The sequence below is a fragment of the Trichosurus vulpecula genome, chromosome 1, assembly GCF_011100635.1.
Source record: "Trichosurus vulpecula isolate mTriVul1 chromosome 1, mTriVul1.pri, whole genome shotgun sequence".
Taxonomy (NCBI): Eukaryota; Metazoa; Chordata; class Mammalia; order Diprotodontia; family Phalangeridae; genus Trichosurus; species Trichosurus vulpecula.
The window spans coordinates 467,459,199-467,478,637 of record NC_050573.1 but is presented as its reverse complement, the minus strand read 5'-3'; the positions used below and the strand labels follow the sequence as shown (position 1 = coordinate 467,478,637).

The window sequence follows — 19,439 nt, the reverse complement described above, 5'->3', positions numbered from 1 at the left end:
CAATGCTTTATCTACTGTGACACCTAGCTGCCCCTGTGCCACTTAGCTACCCCAGTATATCAATAAGTATTTTTAAACATTTTCCATGTGCCAGATACTGTACGTTAAATGCTGGGGATAGAAAAAAAGAGAAAAACAAGGCACCTGTCCAAGGTACCTCCCCAATGGGGGAGACAACATGCAAATAACTATTTATATACAAGATATATACAATGTAAATGTAAGCGAATATTAGAAGGCACTTGGGGGAGGAGAATGGGAAAGACCTCTTGAAGAAGGAAGGGTGTGAGTTTTGGAGGAGGCCAAGGAAGCCAGCAAGGAAGAGGTGAGGAGGGAGAGCATTCCAGGCATGGCATCAGTTCAAAGGCTTGGAGACAGGCCATGGCAGAGGAGCAGAAAGCAGGTCAGTGTAGCTGGATTGTAGAATGGGTAGAGGGGAGTTAAGTATAAGAAGACTGGAAAGGTAGGAAGCAGCCAGGCTGTGAGGGAGTTTTTGTGTTGATGGATTCCCTCCTCCGCCCACTGCTTCTAGTTTTGCCCCTTGGGGCCAAGCAAATCTAATTCACATGACAGCTCTCTTACTCTGGTCTATTCTCTGGGAAGTGAGGGTTCACCATTGTCTGGGCTATGGCCTTGTGATGTGATATAAATACACGTTTCCTGGTGATGGCCTCCCAATGTAGGATGATCATTGCTTAACCCTTGTCACTGCTTTCAAGAGGGATGAAATCACCCTAGGATCCCAAATGACTTTTATAATTTTCAGAAGAAGCTACTGGGTATACAGTTCAGGTAGGCAGTGAATACAAACAACATTTACTTTGTCTAAGTCAACTGAGTATCCCTGATTGTTGCTGTTGGATCAGGACTGATTGAGGGAGAATTGTGAGCCTCTGTTTGAACTTTATCAGATCTGGATCTGGTCTGCATCTGATCTGGAATTAGCCATCAACCTATGTCTCTACTGAGAGATTTTTAGTTAGATATAGTGTGAAGAAAGGACTTGAAGTGCTCTAACATTAACTAGCTGTGTGACCGAGGGCAGGTCTTTTAGCCACTCTACACTTTCCTTTCTCCATCTGTAAAATCCTTCACTTTGCATTTGCTACCAGGCCTCGTATCAACTCCATGGAACAAGATGCCCCCAAGCCAGGTAGCCCCCTGTGTCTCCCTCTCCCATTTTCCTGCCTCTTTTGTGGGTTGTTTCCCCCTTTAGATTGTAAGCTTATTGAGGGCAGGGACTTTCTTAGCACAATGCCCAGCACATCATGAACACTTAATAAATGTTGATTGGATTGGATTGGAGAATAGGGATGACAATCCTCATACTACATACCTCACAGGCTTGCTATGGGATTGTAAACCTTAAAGTACTGTATAAAAATAAAATAAATTTATATAAATCTGAAGTATTATTTAAATATATGCCATATATTTATAAATTATTTTTATAATCCAGTGGCTTTTTACTTAAGTAAAGGGATTGCTAAGTCTCCCTGCGACCTAATAAAGATGTTACTTAAACATGGAAAGGTGACGAATATCAAAGGTTGGTTAAGTAAGCACTTTGTATACTGAGAGCAACTCTTTAGCTTAAATAAATGTTCAATACAAATTATAGGATTCCTGGTCATGATTAGGGCAACTCGTTCTGTACATGAACTGGCTTGTGGCGTCTTGGATCATTCTGTGTCTGGACAAAGATGTCTTGACAAATACAGGACGGCCCATCACTTTGCCACTAACCAATCAGGCAGCAAACACAAGGAAAGAGAAAGTTTGGTTGAATTAGAATGACTTAGTGAATCAGAAATCACTCTGAGAAATGAAGATCTCATTAAATTTATGGGATCCTGAAATCAACTGGCCCACTTAAATGTGGACTTTTCTAAATCAGTCCTAACATCCTTTCCCAGGCCTACCAGTTTTCATCATTATATATGTTGTCAGCTTAGGTCCTTCCAAAGTTTCTCAATTAGCATATGCATTATTTATGAACAACTGCATGATTTGATGGCATTTGTTGTTGTTGAGTCATTTCAGTCTTGTCTGGCTCTTCATGACCCCATTTGGTTTCTTGGCAAGATATTGGGGTGGTTTGCCATTTCCTTTTCTAGCTCATTTTACAGATGAGGAAACTGAGGCAAACTGGATTAAGTGACTTGCCCAGGGTGAAACAGCTACTAAGTGTCTGAGGTCAAATTTGAACTCAGGTCTTCCTGACTCTAGGACGAGGGCTCTATCCACTGCTCCACCTAGCTGCCCTTTAATGGAATAGGACATAATAAAATATTAGAGGGGCTATCAGAACACTGGTAATTCAATAAAATAATTGAACATATGTTAAATTATGTGTAAAGTTCTACTCTAGGCACTGATAATTAAAAAGTAGAATGTAGGTCCTATTTCAACGATTTTATAATTGAATAACAGAAAGACATATATACAAATAACAAAAACAAAGGGGAAATGGGATAAGGGAAGAGAAGTCCTAGCATGGCCTATTAGAAATTTAAAGGGAGAGCAAACTCACTTGTCTGAAGGTTTGTTTCATGGAGAAGATGGCACTTGAGTTGGAGCTTAGAGAAAGATAAGTATTTTAACAAGAAGAGATCTCCATAGGAAGGTCTATTTCAGCATTGAGAATAGCAGAAGAACATGGAGATGAGGGACAGAAAGGTGAGATTGGGGATGGAGAATAGATCATAAGTTGGGATAGTAGTTTGCAGAGGTATGGAGGGGGCCAGGGTCAAGAGAAGGTTTTGGTTTTGGTTTAAAATAGAGAAACCCTAGGCATGTTTGTGTACTGAGCCAGCTGAGCAGGTCTGAGGTGATGTGTCTGGCCAGACATACAAACTCATACCTCCTCCTTCCCCCTCCACCTCCACCCCCTGGAAAATAAAATCAAGTCTCTGTAAATCATAGCAGATACCCAAGTACACTTGTAAGCATTCATCAATGGGCATACAGTATAGCCATAGACAATTGTCCTGAATATACAGCACATACGTGGTCATATAGTACATAACATCCACATTAGAATCACATGCAATAGATACATGGAACATGCAGAAACATAATAAATAGAATCATCCGACAGAGTTTCATGAGTTTCTACATTGGTAACCTACCCTCTTATTGCTACTAGAGCATCATAAGTCACCCTGATCAGACTGAATAGTTCTGGCACTTCCACCTGACCTGTTGTCCATTTTGCATCCTTGGTATCGCCAGACCCCTTGTCCTGCAGTACTAATCCTAAACTCATGCGTTGTCCATATTGCCTCCAGTCCTCAATGGATTGGGCTCTATAGGTAGTTTCGGCTTCCTTAGGACCCCAGAGTTCCAGAATCAGGCAGGAAAGAAGTGGTATCTGGGGATAGCCTTGCCTGACTTCCTGACCATTAGGAGGGTACCAATGTATAGTTTCCTTTTCATCCAATTCTCAATCTGTGCTTTCTTTCCTACAAAGCATCTAGCTCTAAAAGTTCCTCTGTAATGTCCGATGGGTCCTTTTTTCCCTTGAGGCAACTGGAGTTAAGTGACTTGCCCAGGGTCACACATACCTAGTTAAGTGCCAAGTGTCTGAGGCTGAATTTGAACTCAGGTCCTCCTGACTCCAGGGCCAGCACTCTATCCATTGGGCCACCCAGCTACTCTTCTTGAAGCCTGCTTGGTTTACTCTCCATTGTTACTGTCCTCTTGATTACCCGGAGTCTGACCAACATCTCTATGGGCAAAAGGTGGTCTTTGCAGGTCCCCTTGCATTCTCTGGGGGAAATTTTCTAGACTGCTAGATCACGCAGTTTTTCAACTACTTGTCAGAGTTTTGGATGCGATGGGAAGGAGTCATCAGTTTCGAGCTGGTTGCTAGAGCAAACTTAAGCTTGCAAAAGCCAATTTTTAAAATTTCAGTATGAGCATCTACACCTCAAAAGTCAGTAAACACTATAAATGAAAGCTTGATATGTGATTTTATGGATCACTTAGACTTAATAAAGTGATGTAAAACATTAATAATGCAGTTTAAACTCAAAAGTGTGATGTGGGTAATCTCCTCCTCCTGCCACCCCCAGCTGTTAAATTTTCATCACATCCTCAGTTTGGAAGGAACCTAAAAGGAACCTTAGCTAGTTAGCTAGTTCAACCTCTTCATTTAAAAGATAAGGAACTGAAATCCAGGGATTTAGCCACCTGGCTAAATATTTGTGGCTCTCCACTGTTCCACTATTTGAAGGCATAGAAAATATTAGCCTTGGGAAACTGGTGATGGGAATGCTTTTAATTCCTTGTTAGTTATCTTGAAATCTGTTTAAGATGTTCTTTGTTTTACTAAGATATCATATGCTTTAATCTGGCTTAGTTGGGGAGATTCAGTGGAAATGTGACTTTACAAGCCATGGATTGAATGTCAGGCACCAGTAAGCGGGGGATGGGGGGGGGTTGGACCCAGGTGGAACATGGGAAATAGTGAAGACTGATTAAAGAGTGGAGTTGATTGGTGGATCAAGGGAGTTGACCAGAGGCAATGAAATCTGGTGCCATTTCTCCCTGTGAAACTACAAGAAGGAAGGATATTGAGAAGCATATAAAGGACAAATGAGAGAGTTTGTGCCTTGGCCTCAGTCTTGTCAGTCTGGTACGAAGGAGGCAGGTGATGGCTGAGGGAAAGGGCAAAGACCCAGTAGAGTTAGGGGCTTGAGGAGAGAAGAAGGAATTTGGAACATCTCTCCTGGGCACTGTTATAGAAAGTTAAAAAGAAATGAATAAAAAGATTGCTGAGCAGCACTGAGTGAACAGTTGAAGTTAGGTAGTGCAAATCTGTAGTAGGCCCAGCTAGCACAATTCTGTTTTGTCTCCAGAAGCATTAGGCAATTTGAGAGTAAGATTGGTGGAGGTGGATGGGAGATGGAAGATAGTTTTCTGGTATTTGAATTTTGACTCAGCTCCACCAACGCGGTTGTACAAGGCGGATCAAAACATCTCCCCACAGATAATAGAGATTTTGTAACAAGGCCAGGACTTTGATCACAGGGGAATAAGCTCAGTTATCGATTGTGAGAACAATTACAGGAAAAATAGAGGTGAACCCATAAGGTCAGAGTGGTATAAACATTGCATCTTCTTAGACACTTTGCTGAATAAACACCTTGGTCAGCAACTACTGTTGATGCAGAGTAGATGTGTACGTAAGAGGGTAGGGTACTTTTGGTCCATGGAGATTGTTGGGAACTGGAGAGAATGGATCCATTTCTGGTTTAGGAGAGCTGGTGACTGGGATGAGAAATTGGCTAGCAATAGAGTTATACCCTAGGTTCCCAATGTCCTACTATTATCTATTGTTGAAAGAAATAGAGGTCCTAACCTTATTCGTTAGCAGAGGAAAAAGAGGAAGGAAAAGGAACCTAGAGGCCAAGAGGGACCAGCTACAACAGGAGTGGTTGTGATACCTATGCAGAGGAACAAGTTGAAGGCATCTGCCTCATCTCCATAACTCCAACTCGAAAAGCTTTTGTACTAACACAATCAATGGTACTAGAATAAGAGAAACTAACAAATAGGGGGAATTTTTTTTAGACAAATATCTTAAAGTATATTAACCAGGATATATAGAGAACTGAAAAAAATATAGAAAATGAAGAACCGTTTCCCTAATAGACAAATGGATACAAGATAGAACAACTTGTTTTCAAAAGAATTGCAAACCATCAACAACCGTATGAAAAATTATTTGAAACATTAAAAAAGATGTGAATTAAAATAAATTTGATGTTCCAAATCACCCTCATCAAGTTATAAAACTTCCAGTCATTCAAGTTTGAAACTCTCTACCACTCCCACAGTCAATAAGTTGACAAATCTTGTCATTTCTACCTTTACAATATGTTTTGGATCCATCCCTGCTCCCTGCTTTCCATTCAAATGGCCACCACCCTAGTTCAGATCCCTATTAACTCTTGGCTTAAGTACCATACTTCACACAGCTGCCAAAGTGCTATTTCTATACCATATGTTGTTGTTTTTTTTCCTCCTGAAGAAGCTCCAAGGGCTCCCTATTATTTCTAGAATCAAATACAAGCTCCCCTGGCATTGGAAACCCTTTACAATTTGGTTCCCACCTAGGAACCCTGAGGGTCTTCCCCTCCCAGTTTGATTTTTTTTTCCTTTTTTTCTAATTAAAGGGGCCATCCCTTGACACACTTCTTAAAGAGGCCTATTCACTGAATTGGTGTTATCTCACTCAAAGTGAGAACCTGAAACCTGAAAAGGCCTTAGCCTAAAAGGACCAGGGTCTCCCATTGCACCCTGAGCTATCTCCTGTCTGGCCACTGGACCCAGATGGCTCTGGAGGAGAAAGTGAAGCTGCTGACCTTGCACAGCCCTTCCTCACTCAAATCAAAGCCAACTGCAAGTCATGGCCTCATTTCCCTGATATCTGGTCCTCTTCGAAAACGAAGGATGAACACAACAACAACAACAACTTTTTTCAGCTTCATTGCGTAGACTGACTCTCCGATCAGAATGTAATCTTCTTCATTTTTGTCATTGTATCCGCAGTGCCTGGTAGGTGCTTAATAAATACCAGTTAATGGATGGTTTGTATACCTTTTATTTACTTTGAATACATTTTGTATCTCTTTATAGGTATACCTTTGTTGCCAGCAATAGAAAGTATTCAAGGAAAAGAATTCCATGAGGGCAAGGACTGTATTTATTGTTCTTGTGTTTGTGTCTCTAACATTGACTTCCCCCATTGCTTTATATTTACTTTGTACGCATTTTTGTATTTATTAATTTGTATACATACTGTTTCCGTCCTGTAGAATGCAGATTCCTTTAGGGCAGGGACTTTTCATTTTTATTTTTGTATCTCCAGTGCCTAGCTCGGTGACTGGCACCTAGAATTTGTTTTAATAAATATTTGTTGAATTGAATCAATTTGTTTGTTCTCACGAAAAGTGCAGAAAGTGAAATCAGGGGTCTAATATAAGGTATTCCCAAAGTCTTAGTGCACTTTTAAGCCATTAAAGCTTTGTTGTTGTTTGTTCAGCTCCTAAAAGATGAGAAGAAAGAATACATTTGGAGCATGGGTGGGGTAGCCTGTATCAGGGATGGGGAACCTGCAGCCTCCAGGCCACATATGGTCCTCTAGGTCCTCAAGTGTGGCTCTTCGAATCCAAACTTCACAGAACAAATCCCCCTAATAAAAGGATTTGTTCTGTAAAACTTGGACTCAATCAAAAGGCTGCACCCAAGTACCTAGAAGGCCACATGTAGCCTCCACCACTGGTATGAAGAAGAGTAAGACCAGCGCTTTGAACTATAGGTCGTATTAAAGGTAATGAAGTGTAATAAAGTTGGATATAGAGGTTGGGGTCAGTTTGTGATGGATTTTTGATGCCAAATAGAGGAATTTATAGTTGATCCTAGAGCTAAAAGGCAGAAAGTGGAAGTAGGGGAGTGACATGGTCTGTCCTGTGCTTCAGGAAAATCAATCTGGCAATTATGTGGATGATAAGATTGGAGCAGGGAGAGGCCCCAAGTAAGGACAAGAGGAAGCTATAGTAATAGTGCAGGTGAGAGGCGATAAGGGCCTGAGCTACAACAAGACAATTCATGAAAACATATTATAATACTAAAATATTCACAGAAAGCCTTTGACAAACTTGCTATAAAACTAAAATGAATAGGAATTGAAAGATTTTTCTTTAACAAAATTATTTTAAACCAAGAGCTGGCATTATATGTACCAGATAAAGGTTGGAGTTATTCCTTCCCTGCCTCCTGCCACCAAAGATATTAAACAACTACTATAAGACATAGTTTTGGAAATGTTTATTACATTAATACAATATTATATTAACATGTAATAATTACTTATCACATTAATAAGTAAGAAAAATGAAGGGAATGTGCATTGGAATGTAAATTAGAACATTCCTATATGCACAGACCATGATTATAACTTTAGCAAATAAAAGAGAAATAATAATTAATTGTCATAATTGTATTTGCATTTGCAGTGCATAGTGCATAGTAGGTGCTTAAACAATGCTTGTTGCTTGTTCCCTTGATTGATGCCTTTAGTTAGATAGCATGACATACATTGTCAATATTTTTGTTGTTTTTTATTCTGGCCTTAATGAATACTAAATAAAATGAGGATTTCCATACACATAACAGAACAAGTCTCTATCTATTTAGCAAAACAAAAAAGAAACCAAACAAAAAACCAAAAAAACCAAACCCCAAAACAACAACAACAAAGAAAGAACTAATTGTCCTGCCTGTATTGGAATAATGTTATTCTTAAAAGTGATTTGTTTTTCTAAAATGTTGCGCTGATCTGGAACTATGTCTAACAGGTTACTAAGTTGTGTGTGTGTGTTTGTATGTGCATGAATACTAGGCCTATACCCTTAAATTAAAAGAAAAAGAGGAAAAGGACCTATTCATAAAACAATATTTATAGCAGCTGTTTTTGCAGTAGCCAATGCGAGGAAACAAAGGGGTGTCCTATTGGGGAATGGCTAAGCAAATTATAGGGTGTGAACATAATAGAATATTGTTGTTCCATAAGAAGTAGCAAAAATAGATGGCTTCAGATGAATTGGGAAGACTTCTATGGACCAAAGCAGAGAAGAGCTGGGAGAACAATTTATAGAATGCTAACATCATAGAGAAAAACAAAGATTTGGAAAGATTTTAGAATTCTGATCTAATCCAAAAGAATGAAAAAGAAATGTATCCTTCACCTCCTGACAGAGAGGTGATGAATGTGAAATGCAGAAAGATGTATGCTTTTTTGGACTTGGCCAATATGGCAGTTTCTTTTGCCAGACTATGCATATTTGTGAGGTCTATCATTTTTGAAAAACTTGCTTAGGATAGAGGGTAAGGGGGTCAATGGGAGGGGGAGCGTAACAAAAGAAAAAAATTCAAAATGTTATGCTAGTGACATTTATAATTTTTAAACAATGGTGTGTGTGTGTGTGTGTGTGTGTGTGTGTGTGTGTGTGTTTTCCTGTAACTTTTGCTTCCTGGATTTGGTGGTGGGGAGGGTGGCTATAAAAACTTTTAAGTGGAACTAAGTTGTGAAATACTTTGTGCCACTTTGTTGGTTTTTCAGATCTCTCCTAACTGTGTCTCCTGGATTTTCTTTTTCTTTTGAAAGAAACAAGCATTTATTAAGCACTATGTACCAGGCACTGTTCTAAGTGCTTTACAAATATTATCTTATTTGACCCTTACAAAAACACTGGGAGGTAAATGCTGTATTCTCATTATTCTTATTTTACAGTTGAGGAAATTGAGGCAGATAGAAGTTAAGTGACTTGTCCAGAATCACTTAGATGCCCAGTAAGCATCTGAAAGCAGATATGAGTCCAGGCTAAGACTTGACAAAAATTCTCTTGTTTATTTTGTTTTCATGGCAATCTGTTAGTGGTGGGGATAGGGGTGGGGGTGGGGAATGATAAGTATATTTTTCACAGGCAAAGGCTTATAAGTTCTTTCTCTCTTTTTGAAGTCATGCAAAGCGTATTTCCATATTGGCCATGTGACCAAAAATACCCCAACCCAATAAAAATTAAGTTAGAAAAAATAGGATTATCGATTTAGAGCTGGAAGGAAATTTAAACGCCATACAATCCGAACTCCTTATTTTACTGACCAGGAAACTGGGTACTACAAAAGTGAAATGACTTGCCCAAAATCGCATGACTTGTAAGCAGGGTTCAAAACCAGACCTTCTGTCTTCAAACCCAGAACTCTCCCCACTGCATCATGCTGGCTCTCTCTGTGAATTTTTTTTTTCCACCAAACCTACTTCCAGCTTAGTTTAGTTATACTAATTTGATTACCACAACATGGGGCTTATTCATAGAAAAGAACTGAGGAAAAAAGAGATTCTGGCATCTAATTACTAGTCTAGGAACTCCGGGTGAATCTTCTTTCCACTTACCTAGCCACTCTTCCACGGAGATCTCCCATTCCATGAAGCTGATTCTGGTTAAAACTCTGGGAAACGAAATTACTTTGGGCTGCTGCGTTGTCCCGGGCCCTTATTTGTTCTTCTAGAATCTGCAAATTTTGAGTTAAAATCTTCATTAATATATGTATTATGTATGTATATGTATATATATATAGATAGATAGATAGATAGATAGGTATTCATGCCAAAGGGAAAGCATGATTTGTCAGCTATGCTTTAGATGTTGTCATTTAGTTGTTTCAGTCATGTCTAATTCTTCATGACCCCATATCGGGCTTTCCTGGCAAAGATAATGGCATGGTTTGTCATTTCTTTCTCCAGCTCATTTTACAGATAAGGAAATCGAGGCAAACAGGGTTAAGTGACTTGGTCAGGGTCACACAGTTAGTAAATGTCTGAGGCTGGATTTGAACTCTGGTCTTCCTGACTCCAGGCCTACTGCCTTGTTCAGGTATGGGTTGGACTAATTTGCTTCCCAGGTCCTTTCTGTTATCAGTTGGGTGGCCTGTTTAGGCAATATAGTTTTATAAGAAAAATCACCACAATAAGGAAGATAGAGGTTGCTCACAATGATCCCACAGAGGGTGAGCCTCATCCTAAAACTTGTATCTAGCTACAGAGAAGCAGGCATTTTATCTACCTGTCTCATAATACACAGAATATTAAATATAGAAGAATAATGGCAAGACAGTGACTTATCCCAGGACTGTTTCTCATCTAGGTGGGGAGGGAGGAAGGTACAGAATGTGGAACTCAAAGTTTTAAAAATGAATGTTAAAAATTGTTTTTACATGCAACTGGGAAATAAGATATACAGGCAATGGGGTATAGAAATCTATCTTGTTCCGCAGGAAAATAGAAGGTTAAGAGGAGGTGGGGTGATAAAAGGGAGGGCAGACTGGGGGAAAGGGTAATTAGAATGCATACCATCTTAGGGTGAGGGGAGGGGAGAGAGGGGGAGAAAATTTGGAACTTAAAATCTTGTGGAAGTGAATGTTGGAAACTGAAAATAAATAAATTTAATAATAAAAAATATTCAACAGCTCAAATAAAAAAAGATGAGAATGAGAAAACAGCAACAATAATTGACATTTATATAGTTTTAAAGTTTGAAAAGCACTTTTGGTATATTATTTGATTTAATCCTCTCAACCAACCTTGTGAAGTAAGTATTATTGGACTTGTTTTTAAAGATGAGGAAACTGAGGCTCAGAGAGGTTAAGCCACTTGCCCAAGATCATACACCTAGCAAGTAATGTCAGAGGTGGGGTCTGAGTCAGATCTTTGCAGCTCAGTTCTCAACATTATTTATTCTTTTATACTGTGGGCCTATTCTTAAATCTGTTATACATTCTAAATACCAATTTCAAAAATGGTGGATTTAGAGCTGAAATCAGAACTGGATTTAGAGCCAGAAGAAATGTGGGTTTGAATCCCGGGTCCAATATTTACCAACTGTGAGACCATGGACAAGTCAACTAACCTTTCTGAGACTCAATCTTATCAATAAAACCTTCATTTTGTAGATAAGGAAACAGGCTCAGACAGCCTCAGGCCGTATCCTTGGTCACAGGTTATTGTGGGAATCAATGAATGCAAACCATTTTGTAAACTTTTAATGTTTTAAAACTTCCCTGAATCTGTGACCTAACTACTGGGAGCTTATATATGTGTGTGTGTATATATATATATATATATATATATTGAGCTATTTACCTATTGGGCCATATTTTTTTCATAGGAACAGATTTCAATTCATTTGTGCCTTCTCATCCCGTTTAATTCCTGTCCACGTACTTTCAAAGATCATCTCCAAAGTATCCACCCAACCTTTCTCTGACTGACTTTACATTTATTGCACAAGTACTAGGGCTGTACTTGGGGTTACTACCTATCATATCTGACCTCAGACATTTACTAGTGGTGTGACCCTAGGCAAGTCACTTATACTGTGTCTACCTCAGTTTCCTCAGTTGTAAAATAGGGATCATAATAGTAGGTGCTTAATATTTTGTTGAATTAATTTTTTGGAGATTGTGGAACTCCAGTTAGACATTTCTCTGACAATGTCCTTTATACTGTTTCTGCATAATTCCTTGTTTGTCTGGTGTCCCAGCCTGCTCTTGCCCACTACGTGCCCATCTATGGGTAATCTTCAATGAAAGTTTTTCAGAGATGATGGTATTCTGTGACTCAAAGCTACATAACATCACTGGAATAATGATGTTTAAAAAAATGGGCCTTTGTTTCCAGGAGAAGCTTGGGGTTGTTAAAAGAATTGTTCAATTTCCTAAAAGCAATCCAGTCTACTTTCCCCTTCTGTTCCATTATGAGCCCTAAAGGGGAGCAGGGGGACAGGAATGAGAAGGGTGGGCTGCCCTCAATCTTAAAATCTCTCTTTCTGGGCACAAGGGGAGGAAAAGAGCTGAAAAGGTACAATTTACCCACATTCCAGTAACAGGACTCCAGACACTTCCTAGCTCTGACTCTTACTGGTAAGTGTCTCAGTAGGGCTCACCTCACTGGCTCTCAGACTGAGAAGGGAACCAGGATAGAAGGACCCAAGAAATAATACCCCAGCATCGTGACTGAAGCAGAGCCTTAAAGGGGCTCCTGTACCAATCTAGTGAGGTCTGCCCTTCAGTGCCTACTGGTGACCTCTGAGTGGCCAGAAGACCATTGGGAGAAGAAGTACCATGGCTCCACTCTCTAACAGTAGGGACCATCTTGCTTTTCTCATCTTTCTTCTCTTCTCTTTCATGACACTGTTCTTTTTCTGGTTGACTTATTTATCTGGCCACTTCTCAGTCTCCTCTTATATCTTGCTTCCTAATCAAGTGAGTCTTTCCCAAGGTTCTTTCCTGGGCTCCTTTCTCTTTTGCCCCTACACATTCTTAATCATCTCACAAGTTCCCACAGCTCACCTATCACCTCTATGCAGACAACTCCAGATCTATTTACCTAGCTCTCATGTCTCTCTTGAGATCTGCTCTCTTATTGCTAATCAATTGGATATTTCAAACTGGATGTCATCAAACTCAATATGTCTGAGCTAGAACTCATCGTCTTCTCTCTACTTTCCCATTCAAACCTAACCCTAATACAAACTTCACTATTTCTGTCGAGGACTGTCTTCCATTCACCTACATTCACGATCTCATTGTCTTTCTCAGGTTTTCCATTTCTCTCATCTGCCATATCCTATTAATTTCAGAGTCTTATCAATTCTATCTCTACAACATCTCTCCTCTCCTTACCGTTCTTTCTACTTACTGACCTATGACCTTCATGCCCTATCATCTCTCACCTGGACTACTGCAATAGCTTCTTAATTTTACTTCTGGATTTGACTCCTCTCTTCTCTTCAAATCATCCTCTACAAAATAATCTCCCTAGAATACAAATCTGACCATGTTGCTCCCCTGTTCCCCGATCAGCTAATTCCCCTGCTCAAGAATCTTTAATGGCCCAATATTTTCTCTAGGATAAAATACAAACTCAACTTTGTACTTAAAAACCTTTACAGAATGGCTCCTATCTCTCTTCTGGCTTATTTCATATTCCTTCCTTCATACACTCCTTCCAGACAATTGGCCTTTCTGCCGCTGCACAAACACAACATTCCACCTACTGCTTCCATGTCCTTGGACAGGCTGATCCCCTTGCCTAGAATGTAGAATCCCTTGCCAGAAAATATTCAAATAATGTGCTCCTTCCAATATGAAGTTTTTCCTAATTCTCCATTTTTTGTTAGTACTCTATCCCTCATCAAATGGTATTGATTTATCTGTTTTGATTGATGCATCCTCCACTAAATTGTTGTGTTTGTCCTTCGTTCTTGAAGAGGACCATGACATCAGGGAAATGATGACATGACTTGCAGTTGACTTTGATTTGAATGAGGGAGGGCTGCGCAAGGTCAGCAGCCTCACTTTCTTCTCCAGAGCCATCTGGGTCCAGTGGTCCTGATATTCACCAGGACGACTGGAGATGGCCCAGGATGCATTAGGAGAGCTTGGCCCTTTTAGCCTAAGGTCTTTTCAGGTTCTCACTTTGAGTGAGGGATGGGCCCTGTAATCGAAAACTCAAAAAAAAAAAAACTGGGAGAGGAAGACCCTTAGGGTTCCTGCCCAAAAGAGAAACAGTTACTATTTAGTATTTACATTCACTGTATGCTAGGAGGGCAGGGACCTATTGTCTAATCTAGGAGCTCCAGAGTGAGTTGGATTTAAGGCTTGGTTTTGAGAAAGAAATCTAGCACGTAAACCCAAAGTTAAGGAGGCAGCCTTCTGCCATCAAGCAAAGGGAGAGGAGAGGAGAGAGAGGAGAGGACAGGGAAGGAGAGGGCAGGGGAGGGGAGAGGAGAGGCTACTCACAGGTTGTGTTTATCCTTAGTTCTTGAAGAGGACAGCAGTTATAAATACTTATAAATGCCTGTTGGATTGGTTTGGGAACTACCGTTAGAATTTGAGCTCCTTGAAAGCATAGACCACTCTTTTTGCTTTTTTTTTTGTATCCCTCGAGCTTAGCATAGTGCCTGGAGCATAGTGCTTACTAAATGCTTGTCTGACTGACCAGCAGAAGATCCTTTGGAGGAGGCTACCTCCACTCACTCCTTGCTCCTCATGTGATTTCTATTCCCACCTACCTCCTCCCCAACATTTTTTTATGTCCTTCCCAAATGAATAGTTCTGCTCAATGTGCCATCTTCCAGAAGAAGGATTTCCCTGAGATTTAGCAGTGGAATCTTTTCAATCTGAGACAGTCTCTCATTTGGTCTTGGTGGCCCATACTTGAGATATCCTGAGCAAAATTATCCAAAATTCAACCCTGACCTGACAACATTTCCTGCATTCTTTCTACCTGGTCTCATAGACCTTATAAATTAGTAATGCTATGGATTGAAAGTAGAAGTCAAGTTAAGGCAATGAGCATATATTAAATGTTTACTAGGTGCCAGGCACTGTGCTGTAAATACAAACATAAACGGAAAGATAAAAAGACACTTCCTACTATACTAGACAGTGGATTGAATTATACAATTGTATTGCAACATTTATATGAAAAATATTTGCAGTATATACCTTTACAACCTCTGTGGGTTGGATGAAAAGGACTTTCCATATTTAGAAGAGCTCAAAGTTCTCTGGGAAAGTCATGTATGTCATTAAGAAGGTGTATACTGTGGCTCTAGTATGTTCAGACCCAGAAAATTTCCCTGGAGTGTCAGCACTTTGGGGGATTATAACTTGTTTAAAGTATTGAGTGACCATTGCAAGCAAACTGACTACTGGGGCTCAAAACCTGGATGCCTTGACAATCCATGCCTCCTGGGCTTGCAACTTAGATAGATATACTTGGACCACAGCACTTTACACATGGACCAAACATTTTATATATGCTTATTGATTAGTTGATCAGTGGATAGAAGTTGGGGGTGATGGAGGGCATCAAAGAAAGCCTGAGCTTCTAGGAATAGCTCTAGGAAAGTTACACATTACTGATTTTCCATTGTCTGAGGAATAGACTCAGAAGTGGCATACTCTCAATTGCCTGGAAAGAAACTCAGTGTGAGAACTGGTGCATTCCTAAGACATGAAGGGAATTTGGGGTGTGCTCAAGGAGCAGTGCTAACAATCTACATATTTAGCTAGAACTTTCACTGAAAAGGAGCTAGATTAGCTTAGCACAGCACTTGGTGCATTGTAGGCAATTCATAACTGTTTATTGACTAACTGGCTAACTAGATGATAGTAAACTGAGTCAGTAGCATGATATGGCAGTCAAAAAGATAATGCAATTGGGGTTGCTGTAAGAGAGGCATGGCTTCCAAGAAGAAGTAGGTGGAGATACTATTCTGTCTTGGTCATATCATATCTGGAAGGATGTTCCTTTCTGGGTACAGCAATTTAGGAAGGCCATTAATAAGCTGGAGAGTTATCCAGAGGACAACTAGGATGGTAATGGATCTTGAGTTCATGTAATTTGAAGATAGCTTGAAAGAAGCTGGGATGTTTAGCCTGGAGAAAAGAAAGCTGGAGTGGGGTGGGGGTCAGAGGTTAAGGATGGAATGTGGCAGCCATATCCAAATATTTGAATGGTTGTTATGTGGAACAGGCAGTGGATTTATTCTGTTTGGCCCCAGGAGGCAGAACCAGGAGCAGTGGGTATAAACCACAAGAAATAGATTTAATCTTGATGTCAGGAAAAAACTTCTTTTGAGTAGAGCTGTCCAAAAGTGAATGGGGTGAACAGAAATGCTATTGATGGTGGTAGCTTCTCCATCACTGCAAATATTCAAGCAGAGGCTGAAAGACAACTTGTTGGGCATATTAGAGATGGAGTCATTAGTTAGACTAATGGCTGATGAGGTTCCTTCTAACCCTAAAATTCTGTGTCTTTTCCTATGCACCAGTCACTTTAATCTGTATTATTGTTATTTAAAACCCCCTTCTTCTACAGAACTGCTGACTCCTTGACAGAAGGGTGGAGAAAATCATTCTTCTTTGTATCCCTACTGCTTTTCATACAATAAATGCATAAAAAAAAAAACAAATCTGGAAATATTTTAGAAATAACTTAGTAATGTTTATTGAATTAAATTAAATGATGTTTTCATTATGACAGTACTGTTTAGAAATAGAATTGATTTCTTTAATGCTTTTACTATAAGATACTACCAAGAAATCCTGTGATAATAGTTGCTACTTCCTCTTCACCCCAACTCAGGCCAAATCACGTTTTTGGGAAATATATAGATTTATTGGTGACTGAGGCCACCTCTCCAACCTCTATCTTCTTTCCTCCTTCTCTCCAAGTTGCTGATGTCAATGCTGAGATATGATGATTCTGGGGAAGACTGCATATCCATGCAACTAGAAATCTCAGTGAAGTTACAATGTAAGCTGTAGAGACAGCCTGGAAATCTCCATGACTATAAAGTTGATAAGGACAGGGACCAGTCTTATCTAAACACTGTATTTCTCCCATGGCCCAGCACTGCACTATATCTATTTGTTGAATCTGAATTGGAATTGGAAATCACTGACAAGAAAGTTCTACAGTTTCTAGTAGATTTCAGAGAAATCTTAGAAAACTTACATTTCAGAGAAAGTGAGAGAAAAGAACTTAGAAAAGAAAAAAAATATTTAACATCTCTAGCAGAGTGCTTGGCCCATGTATGTACTTTGTAAGTTTTTGTTTTATGGAATTGAACCAATATTCAATATTTGGGGAATATGCCACTTTCAGCATAAATTTGGGGTTTGGATCAGCATTGACTGTTCTTTGACTTCATTGATTTTTCTATATTATACAGTAGAATAACATTGCATTAATTAGAACCCTACCCATTTGGAATTAATGGCGATTTGACTATTACTAGACTAGAGTTTACTTTGGCATTATCTATGTAAAAAGGGCTTGCTAAGCAAGCTGAAATGAAAATGTCAAAGGTCCATATACGGAAACCTGTCCTTCTACAAATTAACTGATAGAATGTGCCAGAAGAGCAAGAAAAGCTTGCCTGAGAGCTCCAAAAGCAACAAATTTCATTTTACAACAAAGCTTTTTTTTTTTTTTTTTAAAAACCAAGTTTAAAAAGTCAGTCAACTCACCTTTATTAAGCATCTACTATGTGCCAGGCACTGTGCTAAGCACTGGGGATACAAAGAAAGGTAAAAGATTGTCCCTGTCTCAAGGAGCTCACAGTCTAATGGGGGAAACACTATGCAAGTAACTATGTACAAGCAAGACATAGACAGGATAAAATGTGGATAGTCTCAGGAGGAAGGCACTAAGATCAAGAGGCCTGGGAAAGGCTTTTTTTGTAGAAGGTGGGACTTTGAGTAGGTAATGCATAAAGAATGATGAAATTTGTAAAAAATAATTCATTTTTAATGAGTGAGATCGAGAGATGATCCGATCATAGAAGCATAGGATCGCAAGATTTAGAGCACGGAAAGACTAGACACTGTTAGTGTAGATCCTACTTCCTTTTTCCCTCTAGATTTTCAAGAAACCTCTTTCTTCTGAATCTCCTCCTACCTGTCTGACCACTCCTCAGTCTGTACTGTGGCTGGACCATCATCCATATTCCACCCCCTGGGCTGTGTCTTGGGCTCTTTTCTCCCTTCACACTTTTGCTTGGTGATCTCGTCAGGTCCGATGGGTTCAGTTATCACCTCTGTTCAGATGACTCCCCAATCCACACGCTCAGGCCTCATCTCTCTTCTGAGTTATAGTCCTACATTCCAGCTGCCTGCTGGACATGCCTGCCTATAAATATCTATCTATCTATCTATCTATATCTATATCTATATCTATATCTATATCTATATCTATATATCTCCCATTGGTGCCTCAAATTCGACATGTCCAAAACAGAAGTCAAACCCAACTATCTCTCTAATTTCCCCCTTTCTATCTGGCACACACCAACCTTCTAGTTATCTAGTTGAGAAACCTCAGGCATCCTTGACTCTTGCCTCTCCCTAACCCCCCATATTCAACCAGTTGCTAGGTCCTATGGAATTTTACATCCGCCTCTTTCCCATCTGTTTCCCTTTTCTCTATACATGCTGCCACCACTTAATATCAGATCCTCACTCACTCTTTCCTTCACTATTCCTATGGCCTCCTAATAGGTTGTATCAGCGAGCACCCTGGCACACCCAGGACGGCCTGCTAGCACAGGTTCTTTGATCTTCTTTTCAAAACGAAAGCAACTTTAAAGGGGTCAACAATTTTAGTTTAATTACATTCACTAGTTCAGGGGAAAAAGGCCAGCAGCCTGAACATGGAGAAAATACAAACAGAGAAATTAGCACAGAGATCCAACAGACAGGGCTCTAACTGTCTGAACAAAGTAATACAACCACCTACATACCACCAGATTGGGAGAGTACAGACATCTGAGTAGTCAGGGGCTCTTAATAAACGGCTACTCAAAGTCCCATCCAGGGAATCAAAAGGTCCTTCTCATGAGCTAACCCCTAAAGCAAAATTTCACCTCAGAATACACGCGCGCGCACACACACACACACACACACACACACATTTGTCAGAACCAGAAGGCATCACAACCCTCCTGACTCAGTGCCTAATTAGCTTAGTACCAAAAGGTGTGAAAGCTTTCCTACAAGCAAGCTTCCCCTAAGTAAGTTTTCCCTTTAGGCCAGTTCTTCCCCCAATGGGCTCTCTGTTATTCAGAATGTGTCACAGCTGGGCCAGAGCTCAAAGCAGTAAGACATCTGTGACTGAACACCTGTGGTCACATAGGCCTATTAATGGACAGGGAAGATCTTCATATTCCATTAACATTATAGGTCTCCCTGCCTCCAGCACCTCTGTCTCTAATTCCCACTCCATACAGTTGTCAAGTTGGTGTTCCCAGAATACAAGTTCGAGGCTGTCATTCCCCTGCTTAGGAGAAAGAGCTTCTATG

At 39.9% G+C, this 19,439-nt stretch overlaps 1 protein-coding gene across 4 annotated transcripts in view; it reads right to left on the bottom strand.

The window, feature by feature from the left end:
• Positions 1–19,439, bottom strand: part of FAM81B (family with sequence similarity 81 member B) — a 91,578-nt gene that overhangs the window by 47,412 nt on the left and 24,727 nt on the right. For all 4 annotated transcript variants that reach the window (XM_036741781.1, XM_036741779.1, XM_036741780.1 and 1 more), the window contains one exon: positions 9,965–10,083. In XM_036741781.1, the coding sequence (XP_036597676.1) occupies positions 9,965–10,083 (119 nt within the window). The remainder of the gene's footprint in view (positions 1–9,964; positions 10,084–19,439) is intronic.